Source organism: Megascapheus bottae, chromosome 31 (assembly GCF_031878675.1).
Source record: "Megascapheus bottae isolate mThoBot1 chromosome 31, mThoBot2.hap1, whole genome shotgun sequence".
NCBI lineage: Eukaryota > Metazoa > Chordata > Mammalia > Rodentia > Geomyidae > Megascapheus > Megascapheus bottae.
In genome coordinates, this window is record NC_143539.1 from 3,383,628 (window position 1) to 3,397,254 (window position 13,627).

The 13,627-nt window shown below is 43.0% G+C and overlaps 1 protein-coding gene across 1 annotated transcript; it reads left to right on the plus strand.

Annotated features, from left to right (window-relative positions):
- The first annotated feature begins 9,208 nt into the window (after positions 1–9,208).
- Positions 9,209–10,156, plus strand: LOC150043616 (vomeronasal type-1 receptor 40-like). The gene has a single exon (XM_090322501.1). The coding sequence runs from the start codon at positions 9,209–9,211 to the stop codon at positions 10,154–10,156; it is 948 nt and encodes a 315-aa protein (XP_090178627.1).
- Positions 10,157–13,627: the final 3,471 nt, after the last annotated feature.

Sequence of the window (13,627 nt, forward strand, 5' to 3'; positions counted from 1 at the left end):
ATTTGTGCTCGCAAAGCCCCTTTTTTCCCATTGCATATATGTGCCCACACAGGTTTGCCTGGGCCCCTGAGTCTAGGCAACGATGTAGTGGATAAGTGTACGTGTATGCAACTCTGGTTGAGTTTGAACCACAATCGTCAGCTCTCAGTCTCCTGAGCTACTAGGATATTAGTGAGTGTCACTGATTCTAATCTACAGATGTGTTCTTATACCATACCAATCACTTGAAAGTACAGATATTAATGTTGCATACCTCCCAGTGTTCTCGTTTTAATTCTAATGATCATTTTTGTGGTTATGAAAAGGTGATGTACAGAGGAATTACCATGTCACAAGTTATGTCATGACCATAGATTTTCTTGGTTGGTTGTGAGTCTTGAACTCAGGGCCTATGTTCTGCTCTGACATTATGACCTCAAGGACAGCACTCCCCTAGTTTGAGCCACAGCACCACTTCCTTGAGTACATTTCTCTTTGTGTAATGTCACACCTGTTTTTCCATTTTTTTTCCATCCTGTTGCCAACCATGAAAAGTATAATTACTTTCCCATATGGTGTCAACTGTGTATTCCTTCTCCATTTGTTACCTTATAATTTTCAAAACTATCAAACTCTCCAGGCATTAGATGGCTTTACCCATTCCACCTCAGTGGAACTGTAGATGATCATGAACACAGAAATGGTTACTTTATATTTCTGCATGATAAGAGTTTTCATCACCTGTAGATAGTGAATCTACATCATGGTAGCTTTGCTCAGTCCATTGAAGTGCTTCGGTATTTTCCTCTCATTGTTTCCTGTGACCAATACATAGGGGAAATGGGTGATGTGAAGGCTACTTTGAATCATAATCTGTTCATTCTGCAAGAATCAGTTGTGCATATAGAAACAGAAGCCATATAATGAGTGATGGTTGTCCTTATTGTACTATGTTATTTCTCATCTCTTTTGTCGTCCCTTGGTTATCTCATATTGTTACTATGTTTCACCTTGTTATCTGGTATATTTTATATATGCTTAATTGGTTATTTGAAATTGGATAGGGAAGTGGGGAAAATCAAGATGAGCTGGGGGGGAGGTAGGGACCATGACATGAGAAAGGGTATCAATGTTTGTGAAATAATGCACCTTCTATCTGGTGAATATAATGTAACCTTTCTATTAATTACAATAAAAATATATGAGAAAAAAAGAATCAGTTGTGCAGTTACTTGGCCTAGTTTTTGTTGTTGTTATTTACCACGAACATACAATTGCATTCTGTGATTTTGGTCACCCTATACTGATTGCATTGCACAACAAGGCCATGCTAATATAATAGCAGACTAAATACAACACTTCATCAAGTTTGTAGGAAGTGTGTGAAAACATTTTTCATATAACAACGATTTGTCCATTCCTCCTTTGAAACTTGATTTCATTCTTTAACCAGTAATTTCCCCCACTTTGTAATTTCTTCCTAGGAGTCATTTTACCTTGAAAACTTCCTATGGTGTTAAGGAAATCTTTCCTATTACTGGAGTTTTTAAGGTCTGATCCCTTAATTTTCTGATGTACTACCACAAGCACCATTTTGAAAGGAGAGGTTGTAGCTGGGAACTATTGGATCATACTGGTAATCTGAGCTACACAGAAAGTTGAGATCTGAGGATGGTGATTACAAGCCAGCCCTGGAAAGAAAGTCTATGGGACTTTTGTATATTTAATTAGCATAAAGAGGAGGTATAGCTATAGCTATTGGACTTTAAAACAAACCACAAAAATATTCAGGGATCACATTCAGAATCTGTGCTCAAGGCATAAGACGACAAACACAGGGATACTCAGGGATAGCACTCAGGACCTAAGATCAAGCCACAAACACACACACACACACACACACACACACACACACACACCAATCTGAAGATCATAGAAAACTTCTGGTAACCTGAAAATTTGTTTCTCAGACAGATCCACTGTACTCACAAGTAAGGTCATAAGAAAATTGTTGTGAGCCAAGGATTTCCTCCCATAATTTCAGCTACTTCTGTCCTCTAAGTTCCTCATGAACACTTGTGAACCCATTCAAGAAGTGCCACACCTGGACCTGACACTGAATGTCATCTTTCTCCTATTCTTCCTGAAGCTCCAATTAGAATGGGTCAATAATCTATGAAATTCATTTTTCTTTCCTATATGGAATGGCTGGCTGCTCCAACCATCAAACATCACAAATGCCATTCACGAGCTTTCCAGGTACATCTGTATGAGGGATTTTCCTCATAGCCCAGCTGTGTGTCGGCATCATGGGCAACTCCCTGCTCTCCCTGCTCTATCTCTACACGTTTTTACACGTTTTACACGTTTACGTCCAATCTCATCTGAAGAAGCCCATCGACGCCATCTTCATGCACCTGACTCTGGTCAACATCCTGAACCTCCCCCTCACACTTCTGCCAAATATCATGACATCCTTCGGAGTTCAGCGTTTTCTGGATGATGTGGGCTGCAAGGCCGTCGTGTTTCTCTCCAGAGTCACCCGGGGTCTTTCCATCTGCACCACCTCACTGCTCAGTGTGTTTCAGGCCATCACCATCAGCTCTGTCCAGGCCCAGTGGGTGTGGCTGAAATCCAAGTCCTCATTGTGGATTTTCCTTTCTTTCCTCTTCTTCTGGGTCATCAATATGGCCATATATGTCCGAGTCATTACAGATTTGAAAGCCACAAGCAATTTCACTCTTGTTGGCTCTGGGTTTTCCAATGCATATTGTCACACTCTGCAGATTAAGGCAAGTACATCATGGCATTACATCTGCATCTTATTGGCTCGAGATCTCGTGTTTGTAATCCTCATGATCTCCTCCAGCCTCCACATGGTGAAACTCCTCTACCAACACCACCAGAGAACTCAGCACCTCCACAGTCCCAGCCTGGCCTCCCAGCCAGCGCCTGAGAACAAGGCCACACACACCATCCTGCTGCTGGTCAGCTGCTTTGTCTTCTTCTGTTGTTCCAACAACATAGTGCTCTTTTATTACTTTTACACACCAGTGAAGATCCAAATCCTGGAAGTAACTGTTTTGTGTATTATCAGCAGGCTATCCAACCATGTGCCCTTTCTTGCTCCTGAAGAGTAATAAAATTCTTTCTACATGTCCATTCTCCTTTCAATGATGAGGATTACCAGTTTTCAGAAAGTATTCAATGGCTAATTGGACAGATAAAACTTCTGTTCAAAGCAGATAAGAATCTAGAAATGTACAGGGGAGGGACAGGAGTGTGGCCTAATGGTTAAGAGTGCTTGCCTAGCATGCATGAAGACCTGGGTTCAATTCCAAATATATAGAAAAAGACAGAAGTAGGGCTGGGAGTTTGGTCTGGTAGTAGAGTGCTTGCCTAGCATGCACAAAGACCCCAGTTCGATTCCTTGGTACCACATACATAGATAAAAGCCAGAAATTGTTCTGTGTCTCAGGTGGTAGAGCTCTAGCCTTATGAAAGCCCAAGGATAGTGCCCAGGCCCTGAGTTCAAGGCCCGGGACTGGCCAAAAAAAAAAGAAAGAAAGAAAAAAGAAATGTACATGGGAAAACTGTGTTTTTAGCAGTAGAAGAATTGTTCAAATTCAGATATGCTGTAATGTCTAAACTTTGAGATCCCTTTATACGTGACTGTGCCCATGTGTGTGTTGCAGAACTTATTATATTGTTCAATTGCTTAAAATATTGATGCGGGGATAAAATGAATCCATTTTTTGTACACAATTAAAATTTGCAATGTTTTCCTGCTTGTGTAAAAACAGCCCTAGAGAGTCCATTTCTTCCTTGCATTCTAATTCCACTAACACTATCCTGTGAATGCTGGCCATCCAATGACAAAGCAGAATCCACCCAGTGAGGGAGGATGTAGCCAATGACAAACCAGGCTCTGGTCTAGGAGATATCATACAGCTACATCCTGGTAAGGGTGGCTTGTGCCCGTAATCCTAGCTACCCAGGAATCTGAGTTTGTGGGTCTCAGGCCCCTGGCCATAAGAATCCGTGAAAATCAAAATTTAATTAATTACACAAAAATCCAGAAGTATTGCTGTAGCTCAAGTGGTAGAGCCCTAGCCTTGGGGAAAAGGAGTTAAGGAACAGCCATGAGGCCCAGACTTCAAGACCCAGGGCTGGAAAATTTAAAGACAAAATACACAAAAAAGCAACCAATAAAAAGTAAGGATAGTAGCCAGGCACCAGTGGCTCACGCCTGTAATTCTAGCTACTCAGGAGGGTGAGATCTGCAGATCTCAGATAAAAGCCAGCCCTGGCCTGAAAGTCCCTGACTATTATCACCAATTAAGCACCAGAAAACCAGACATGGTGCTGTGGCTTAAGTGGTACGATACAGCTTTGAGCTGAAGAGCTCAGGGACAGCCACACCTGGGCCCACTGTTCAAGCCCCATGACCAACAAAATAATAATAATAATAATAACAACAACAACAAGAAAGTAAAGTAGGGATGCAGCTATTGAAAAACCTGGATACATTTAGTAAGCATGGAGCATGCAGCCAGTGTGAAAGGATTCAGCTACTGGTACAGAAACAGTCCGAATCCCGAGCTGCCCCAGGTTCTGAATCTCTCTCTTCTAAGTGATGTCTTCAGTGCCATTCCTGGATTCATTTGTCTGGCTCTGTTTCCTTTTGGTTTAGGTCACACTTGCTAAGGGGCTGCTATTTTGTTCATTTTTTTTCTAACAACTCAGTGGCTTCCTGTTGTGTTTTTTGGACTGGTATTCATTTATGTCTGGTTTAGTTTTTAATTATCTGTTTCCACCTGGCTTCAAGTCTGGCTTGTTACTCCCATCCAAGGAGCTTAAGGTGCATCATTAAATTGTGAGCTTGAGATTGGTCACAAATGTTTCTTGATGTCCAAACTCAGAACTATCCATTGTCCTCTGAGTATTGCCTTGGCTGCGTCCCAGAGGAGCTGGTTTTTCCCATATTTGCTTTTGTTCAAGATTGTGAACACAGGTAGGTTTTCCTTTCTGATCCATTCAGTGATCGATGGGTAAATGAACAATGTCTTGTTCAGTCTATGTGACTTAGAGCATGCTTTCGGTGGCCTTTGGTGTTCAGCCCTAAGTTTATTTCACTTTGATCTGAGAGAACGCAGGGAATAATTTCAATATCTACGAGTTTGCACAGATATGCTTTGTGTCATCAAATGTGACCTGTTTTGGAGAAGGTTCCGTGTGCTGCTGAGAAGAATGTATATTCTAATGATGCTGAATAGAATACTCTGTAGATGTCTGTGTCGTCTAGTTTGTCCATGCAATTGTTTAGTCTGTGATTTCTCTGTTGACTCTGCAGGTTTGATGTATCCAAGCCTTCACTTTCAGAATGTTTGCTTTTGTGGGCAAGGTGTGTCCTTTGAAGACGGGATAGGTAGATCTTGCTTTTTAATTGACTTAGTGAATTTTTGTGATTTCATTTGAAAATTAAGGCCTCTAATGTTGAAAGATAGGATGGACAGGTAGTTGGAAGTTCCTGTCTTGACAGATCACAGGGCCTGTGGCTAATCAAGTCTAACAAGAATTATCTGATTTTATGTTGAGGAGCTGTTCCTCTGCCTATATTGTGTTCTCATAGGTTTTCTTTTCTTTTTTTCTTTTTTGCTACTCCTGGGGCTTGAACTAGGGCCTCAGTACTCTCTTTGGCTTTCTCAAAGCTAGAACTCCACAACCTGATCACAGCACCACTTCTCGCTTTTATTTTCTATGTATATGTTTACTGAGGAAGAGAATCCAGGTCTTCGTGCATGCTAGGCATGCACTCTACCACTAGGCCAAACTCCTGGCCCTTTGTGGTTTTTTCAACATAAAGCACATTTTTAAATATCTTTTGTAATGCTGCTTTGGTGGGGATATATTGTTTTAATTTCTCTTGGTTGTGGAAGTTTTTTCCTTTTTCCTCAGTTACAAAGGGGTCATTACCTGAATTCTCTATACTTGGTTGGTAGTAATTGGTCTTTAGGGTGTGGCAGACTTCATTCAAGGTTCTTCTTCTTTCATAGTCTCTGCTAAGAAAGCTGTAGTGCTTTTGACTGGTTTCTTCAGAGGTGAGGGAACTTTTCCCCCTTAAAACTTTAAGGATCCTTTCCTTGGGTCTCTGTTGAACCTGTGCAGATCATAATGTGGTGGTGAGATATCCCCTCTGACCTGGTCTGTTTGGGTTCTTTATAAAGGATCCTTGTATTGAAAGGGCCTACCGCTTTGGATATTTGGGAAGTTCTTTGCTAGGATGCTGATAAGTATATTTCCTATTCCTTTAGCTTCATTTTCCATGTCTTCTTCTTCTTATTCTCCCTCCTCTCCCTCTCCCTCTCCCTCTCCCTCTCCCTCTGCCTCTCCCTCTCTGTCTCCCTCTCCATCTCCGTCTCCCTCTCCCTCTCCCTCTCCCTCTCCCTCTCCCTCTCCTTCTCCTTCTCCTTCTCCTTCTCCTTCTCCTTCTTCTTCTCCTTCTTCTGTGAATCATGGGGCTTGAACTAGGCCTGGGTGCTGTCCTTGAGCTCTTCAGCTCAAGGCTACAGCTCTACCCTTGAGCCAAACCCCACTTCCCATTTTCTAGAGGTTAATTGGAGATAGGAGTTTCAGGTCCTTTTGTGCCTGGACTGGTTTCAACCTTGATCCTCAGATCTCAGCCTCCTGAGTAGCTAGGATTACAGGTGTGAGCCAACAAGCCAGGCTTTCCAGAGATTTAGAAAGGTGAAAGCATGCTAGTACTCCTGTGTGTTAGAAGGAGGACCCTTGGGCTGTTGGGTCCTGGCGAACTCCACCCCTGCCCACCACATGCCATGCTCTGCAGGCCCAGGACTCATAGTCACCACATCTCTAGGCCGCAGTGGGTAAGGCAGAGAGCAGACAAGGTCCCACCACATATAAGAATGTATGCAAGGCTGCAAGTAAAACTTTTTACAACCAGCTGTGTCCTGAAGTTTACTTTCTGATTAGTTTGACTGGGAGAAAACACATCTTGCAGTGGTAACACTGTTAACTTTTAATTAATAAACTTGACATGCTGTATAAGCGGTTCCTATGGACCTGTGAAAGTGGTTTGTGTCTCTCTGAGGCCATCAGACTGAAGCTCAGGAAACAAGGCCATCCAGACAACAGATGACAGTGACTGATGTCCACTGGGAGAGACCTCCTCATCTCGAGCCTATGACACATAAGAGGCTGGGCAGAGCAGACTAAACAGGATGCCAGAAGGCTGCAGGGAAGCTGTTCCGATGTGCAGAATTGTGGAGATCTCAGCCCCTGAGAAGCCCATGAGGTAGGAAGAGGTCAGAAGACTTCATGATCCTCTTTACCCAGCTTTGCTCTCCTCCCTGCTGTACTTTCTGTGATAGGGAATGGACTTGCAGCAATGCTTTCATCAGGGAGCCTAGAAATAAAAATGCTTGTTCAAATAACTTTCTCTGCAATAACACTGGAATCATCTTATATTTTTATTGATAATTTAAAGAGTGAAATATGATTGGCTTTTACTGATTTATATATTTTTGTCTGTCCTGAGGATTGATTCAGGGCCTGGGAATCATCCTTTAGGACTTGTGCTCAAGCTAGGATGCCATCTCATGAGCCAAGCTCACTTGCTCCATCTTTGGTAGTCTCTGAGGGACAAGAGTCTCTCAGACTTCCCTATTGAGGTTGAATTCAAACCCCAATCAGGGTTGGATGAAATCTGCTGAGTAACTAGGATTGTGTGTGAGAGCCACTGTCACCAACTACACATGTCTTTCTTCTATCTCATCAATTCTACAGCATGAAAGAATGTGGTGTTGCAATGTTCCCGGTGCTGTCATTTTCTTGACATGATTTTTATGGTTGTAATCAAGGTGATAACACTATTTGAGTGCATTTCTTATTAACACCATGCTATTATAATGCAGGTTAAAACAATGCTTCATTGAGTTGTAGGAAGTGCATGAAAATAGTTTCACATCAGGCATGTTTGACATACTTCTCCTTTGAAGCTTATTTTGTTTTTTACCCAGAATTTCCCCAACTTGGAATTCCACTCCAGGGAGCAATGCATCTAGAAAATTTTTTGTATGATACTAAGGACATATTGTTTGGTACCAGAGTCTGAACTCAAGGTTGATCCCTTACTTTCTTACAAAGTGAGAAGTGTTTTGAAATGAGAGGTTGCAGGTGGAAACTGTTGGCTCATGTCTGTAATCCTAGGGACTCAAGATGTAGAGATCTAAGGATCATGATTAAAAGCCAGCGCAGGAGGGAGAGTCTGTGAGACTTAGATTGACAACTCCAAAGACATAGGGAAGCCAGGCTCACGCCAGTAATCCTGGCTTCTTAAGAGGCTGAGAGCTGAAGATTGCAGTTCAAAGCCAGCCTAGGAACAAAAGTTCATGAGACTCTTTTCTTCAGTTAATCACCAGAAAGCTGGAAGTGACAGTGTGGATAAAGTGCTAGAGAGCTAATCTTAAGCTGAAGAGCTTAGGGACAGCACCCAAGTCTAGAGTTTATGTCCACAACTGACAAAGAAACTAATTAATACAGAGGTATCGCTCTTACTCTTGAACAACCAAAAAAAAAAAAAACCCTCAGAGATAGCATTCAGGACTTGAGATCAAGACCAAATACTTCACATACTCATTAGACACACACACGAACACACACACACTACAATCTGCGAGGATCACAGAAAACTCTTTTTTGTTTCTGCCAGTCCTGTGGTTGAGCTCAGGGCCTGTGCACTGTCCTTGGACTTTCTCAAGGCTAGAGCTCTTCTACCACTTGAGCCTCGGTACCACTTCTGGCTTTTTTCTATGTATGTAGTACCAAGGAATCGAACCTGGGTCTTCGGGCATGCAAGGTAAGCACTTTAACCATTAGGCCAACTCCTGGCCACATACAAAACTCTTATAGCATGCAAATTTATCTGTCACACAGAGCCACCGTTCTCCTAGCAAAGGCACAGGACCCACGCTGGGAGCCACGGATTCACTCTTACAAGCTCAGCCACCTCTATTGTCTAAGAAGTTCACAATTCCTTGCAATCCCTTGTCAGAAGTGCCACCCCTGGACCTGACACTGAATGTCATCTTCCTCCTATTCTTCCTGAAGCTCCAACTAGAATGGGTCGGTAATCTGTGAAGCTCATTTGTCTTTCCTATATGGACTGGGTGGCTGCTCCAACCGTCAAACATCAGAAACGCCATTCACGATGTTTGCAGGTGCATCTGTGTGGGGGATTTTCCTCATAGCTCAGCTGTGTGTCGGTGTCATGGGCAACTCCCTGCTCTCCCTGCTCTTTCTCTACACGTTGTTAGTCCAGCCTCATCTGAAGAAGCCCATCGACGCCATCTTCATGCACCTGACTCTGGTCAACATCCTGAACCTCCCCCTCACACTTCTGCCAAATATCATGGCATCCTTCGGAGTTCAGCGTTTTTTGGATGATGTGGGCTGCAAGGCCATCATGTTCCTCTTCAGAGTCACCCGGGGGCTTTCCATCTGCACCACCTCACTCCTCAGTGTGTTTCAGGCCATCACCATCAGCTCTGTCCAGGCCCAGTGGGTGTGGCTGACATCCAAGTCCTCACTGTGGATTTTCCCTTCTTTCTTCTTCTTCTGGGTCATCAATATGGCCATCTATGTCCCAGTCATTACAGATTTGAAAGCCACAAGCAATTTCACTCTTGTTGGCTCTGGGTTTTCCAATGCATATTGTCACTCTCTACAGATGGAAGGCAGTACACCAGGGCATTACATCTGTGTCTTATTAGTTTGGGATCTTGTGTTTGTAATCCTCATGGTCTCCACCAGCCTCCACATGGTGAAACTCCTCTACCAACACCACCAGAGAACTCAGCACCTCCACAGTCCCAGCCTGGCCTCCCAGCCAGCGCCTGAGAACAAGGCCACACACACCATCCTGCTGCTGGTCAGCTGCTTTGTCTTCTTCTATTGTTCCAACAACATCGTGCTCTTTTATTACTTTTACACACGAGTGAAGATCCAAACCCTGGAAGTGATCATTTGTATTTTATCATCATGCTACCCAACTGTGTTCCCTTTCTTGCTCCTGAAGAATAATAAAATTCTTTCTAAATGTCCATTCTCCCTTTCATTGACAAGGATTGCCAGTGGTCAGAAAGCCTTCAATGGCTGATTAGACAGTGAATAGTTTTTCAAAGCAGATAAGATTCTAGTAATATACATGGGAAAAGTGTGTGTATTCAGCCCTGGAATTTTTTTCAAATTCAGATATGCTGTAATTTCTAAAGATTGAGGTACTTTTGTGTGTGTGTGTGTGTGTGTGTGTGTGTGTGCAGGTGCATGTGTGTGTGTGTGCCTATGTGTGTGTTGGACAAACTTTTATATTGTTTAATCATTGAAAATATTATTGCTGGGATTAGAATGAATTCGTTTACTGTAAAATTTAAAATTTGAATCATTTTCCTTCTCATGTAAAAACAACTTCTATAGAGTCCATTTCTTCCATTGTTGTTTGCTACAGGGAATTTAATTAGATCATCCTGTGAATGCTGGCTATCCAATGTTAGAGCAGAATCTCCACCAAGTGGGAGTGGATGCAGCCAGTGATAAACTAGGCTGTTGTCTAGGAGAAATCGTATAGCTACCTGTAGCTGTATGGGAGCAGCTGTATGGTAAGCCTTGTAGCAGTGGCTTGTGCTTGAAATCCTAGCTATCCAAGAACCTGAGATGGGAGGTTGCAGTTCTCAGGCCCCTGGCTATAAGAGTCTGTGAGACTCTTACTTTAATTATTCACATAAATAGCCAGACGTAGTGCAGTGGCTCTAGTGGCAGAGGGTTAGACTTGGAAAAGAAATGGCAACCAGGCCCAAACGTCTAACCCAGGACTGGAAACTTAGAAAATAAAACACATAAAAGAAATGAAGAAAAAGTAGAGATAAAGGTCAGGCACCAGTGGCTCCTGCCTGTAATCCTACCTATTTGGGAGGCTAAGATGAGAGGATTGGCGTTCAAAGCCACCTGGAGCCCCAAAGTCCCTGAGACTCTTCTATCCAATTAACCACCAGAAAACCCGAAGTGGAGCTCAAGTGATAGTGTAATGTGGTAAAATGAAAAATGTATGATTTTTGTACTGTGGAAAATTTATTGTTGTAATGCAATTGTGGAAATCAGGGCCTGTGGCTTAGAGCCTTTCCCTTCTCCCTGTTCCCCTCTGCCACTGTTTAGCCAGACCCTTTCCCCTGCCTTTCCTTTACCCAGACTCAAACTGTATCTTGAGACATCCTGGTGCCACAACCAGGTACATCCTGATTATAGATAAAGAAGTATGGAATTTATAGTTGTGAACCCCCAGCATGTTTGCTGGCCTTCTTTAAAAACCTCCTGCTTGTACACATCAGGGCTGGCTCTGAGATCCCCATCTTGGGGTATAGCCCTGGCTTCCAGGCTCCTTCCCTTGTCAATGAACTTCTAACGTGCCGATCGTCCCCCTCTGGATCCCACTTCATTTAGTTGGGGGCTCGTCTGGGATGGATGGTGTGAAGACCCCAACTCAGGCCAATTAGTAAAGGGCCACCTTGAGAATCATCGTGTCTGCATGTTTCAGGGCTGAATCTCTTCTGCACATGTTACCTTTGGTGAGCGGGAAGTGTGTAACCCTCCGGAAGTTCTGGTGGGTGCACATCTGAAGACGTGTGAAAAGCTCGACGCGGTGAACCACTCTGACTTAGAGGATTCTCCCTGGGGGACACCCCTTGATCTCTCTGGTCTGCTTCGACATTGCTGATCGGGAATCTGGTCCAGGAACTTTCCCCATTTTTGCCACTCAGTCCTGGTACTGCTGGTTTTACTTTGTGTCTCTGCTTTATTCGTTGTGTTTGGAATGAGAAAATGTCTTAATTCAACTTCATTTTAAGAAAATGGCTTTGGAATGAAGAGACCGAGTGTATCCTGGTAAACTGGATACCTTTTAACCTCTTGAATGGCTTAACTTTGTTGTGGATTGAAACTCTGACAGCTTTGTCCCTTCCCCTAATCTACACTGTCCAGAGGCGGGTTTTCTCTTTCCCAGGACACCCCAACCAGGCACCCTCCATCGTGGCTTGGTGCCTTCTCAGAGATGAATCCTCTACCTGGCTGAAGAAAATCCAGCTGCCTGTCTCTGGAATGGTCCTAGCTACCCCATACCCTCAAGACACCCACAGTGCAAAGACGGAGGCCAAGTTCTAGTTTTGTCTCAAGAGGAAGCTGTGCCCCCTCCCTAGGGAACACCCATCTCCACCTTACCCTCACCTTCCTCCTTCTGCCCCTGTAAGTCTGTGTGTCTCTGTCCTGTTTTATGTGTATATGTTTTTCTGCATCTGGGAATCCCAAATCTGGAGGCCCCCTCTCAGCTGGCTTTTTCTGTGTATGTCCTGGTCTTGTGTCTAGTTCTGTTGGGCTTGTGTCTCTTTGTGGGAAATCTGAGCTTGCCATGAGCTGTGTGTCCCTTCTGCAAGAAGGCAGTTAGGAGCATACAAGTGGCTGAGGGCTTGGTTCAAACAGTTAGCTAAACTTAACAGATCAAAGGTTGTGAAAGGCTGGCTAGAATTGGCAAGGGACAGTCAGGCCACTTACTGGGCTAAGGGATTAGCTATAGGCAAATCCCCTCTTTTCCTAGCTCCAGGTGAAGGTGTTTCGTTATGGTATGTTATCTTGCTAGCAGATAAGTCCTGGAAATAAAATACCTTGCATAGTGCTTCGTAAAAAAGTTTTACCTTAAAGTCAGCAAGAGTAAGTTTGGCAAAAATAGCTCTTGCCACTGATACTAATTTTGCATGCTTTAAGATCATTGTGATATGAATATGTGTGTGTGTGTGTGTGAACATGTTCGAGATTAAACTGTCACAACGCTGTTTAAAACAAGGGTGAGTTTATACTTGAAACACAAAAGGGTAACTGGGTAAATTTAAGTCTAAACTCCAAGAACAAAATGAGTAGGTTTAGTGTTACAAATGTTTCAAAGAATTATTGCATTGTTTTAAAGAGGAACTACTTAAATTTTTTTAAGGATTCTGTAATTAGCGTTTAAAAATCTGGTATTATAAGGCATAAGGTTGTTTACCTTGAAATCAAGTTATCCAGGTTAGAAAACAGGCATCAGGGAATTTGGGATTTATTTCCCTTGACTAAATTTGAAGATAGGTATTGGAAATTGAAATATAAAAGTTTATCAGTGTCAGAAACTTTACCTGTCTGTCTAAAACTGTTTATCTAATCTAGTGCCAGGAGAAAGGAGGGAAAACGTAGGATAGGCTTTTGTGCCTATCTTTGGGGGTGAAAGGTGAACTGGCAAAGGTGCAACTCTGGTTTCCATGGTGGGACAGGCTCTAGGGAAACTTCCCACATGGTGGAAGAGGGTAAGCTCACAGAAAAGCTGTTCAACTAAGTCCATCTGGGTAGATGCCAATCTGTGGGAGCTGCCAGATAGCTCATCTTCAACCTGTCTCTCTTCCATGCAGACTGACACTGAAAACCTGATGGTAAAGTGTGTGATGTGATTGGTATTTCTGAAATTGCCCCTTAAAATGCATTAAACTGGAAACAGGCTTTAAAAGGAATGTTTAAAAGCTTATCTACTTGTAATTTGGTTTCAATGCTATTTTGT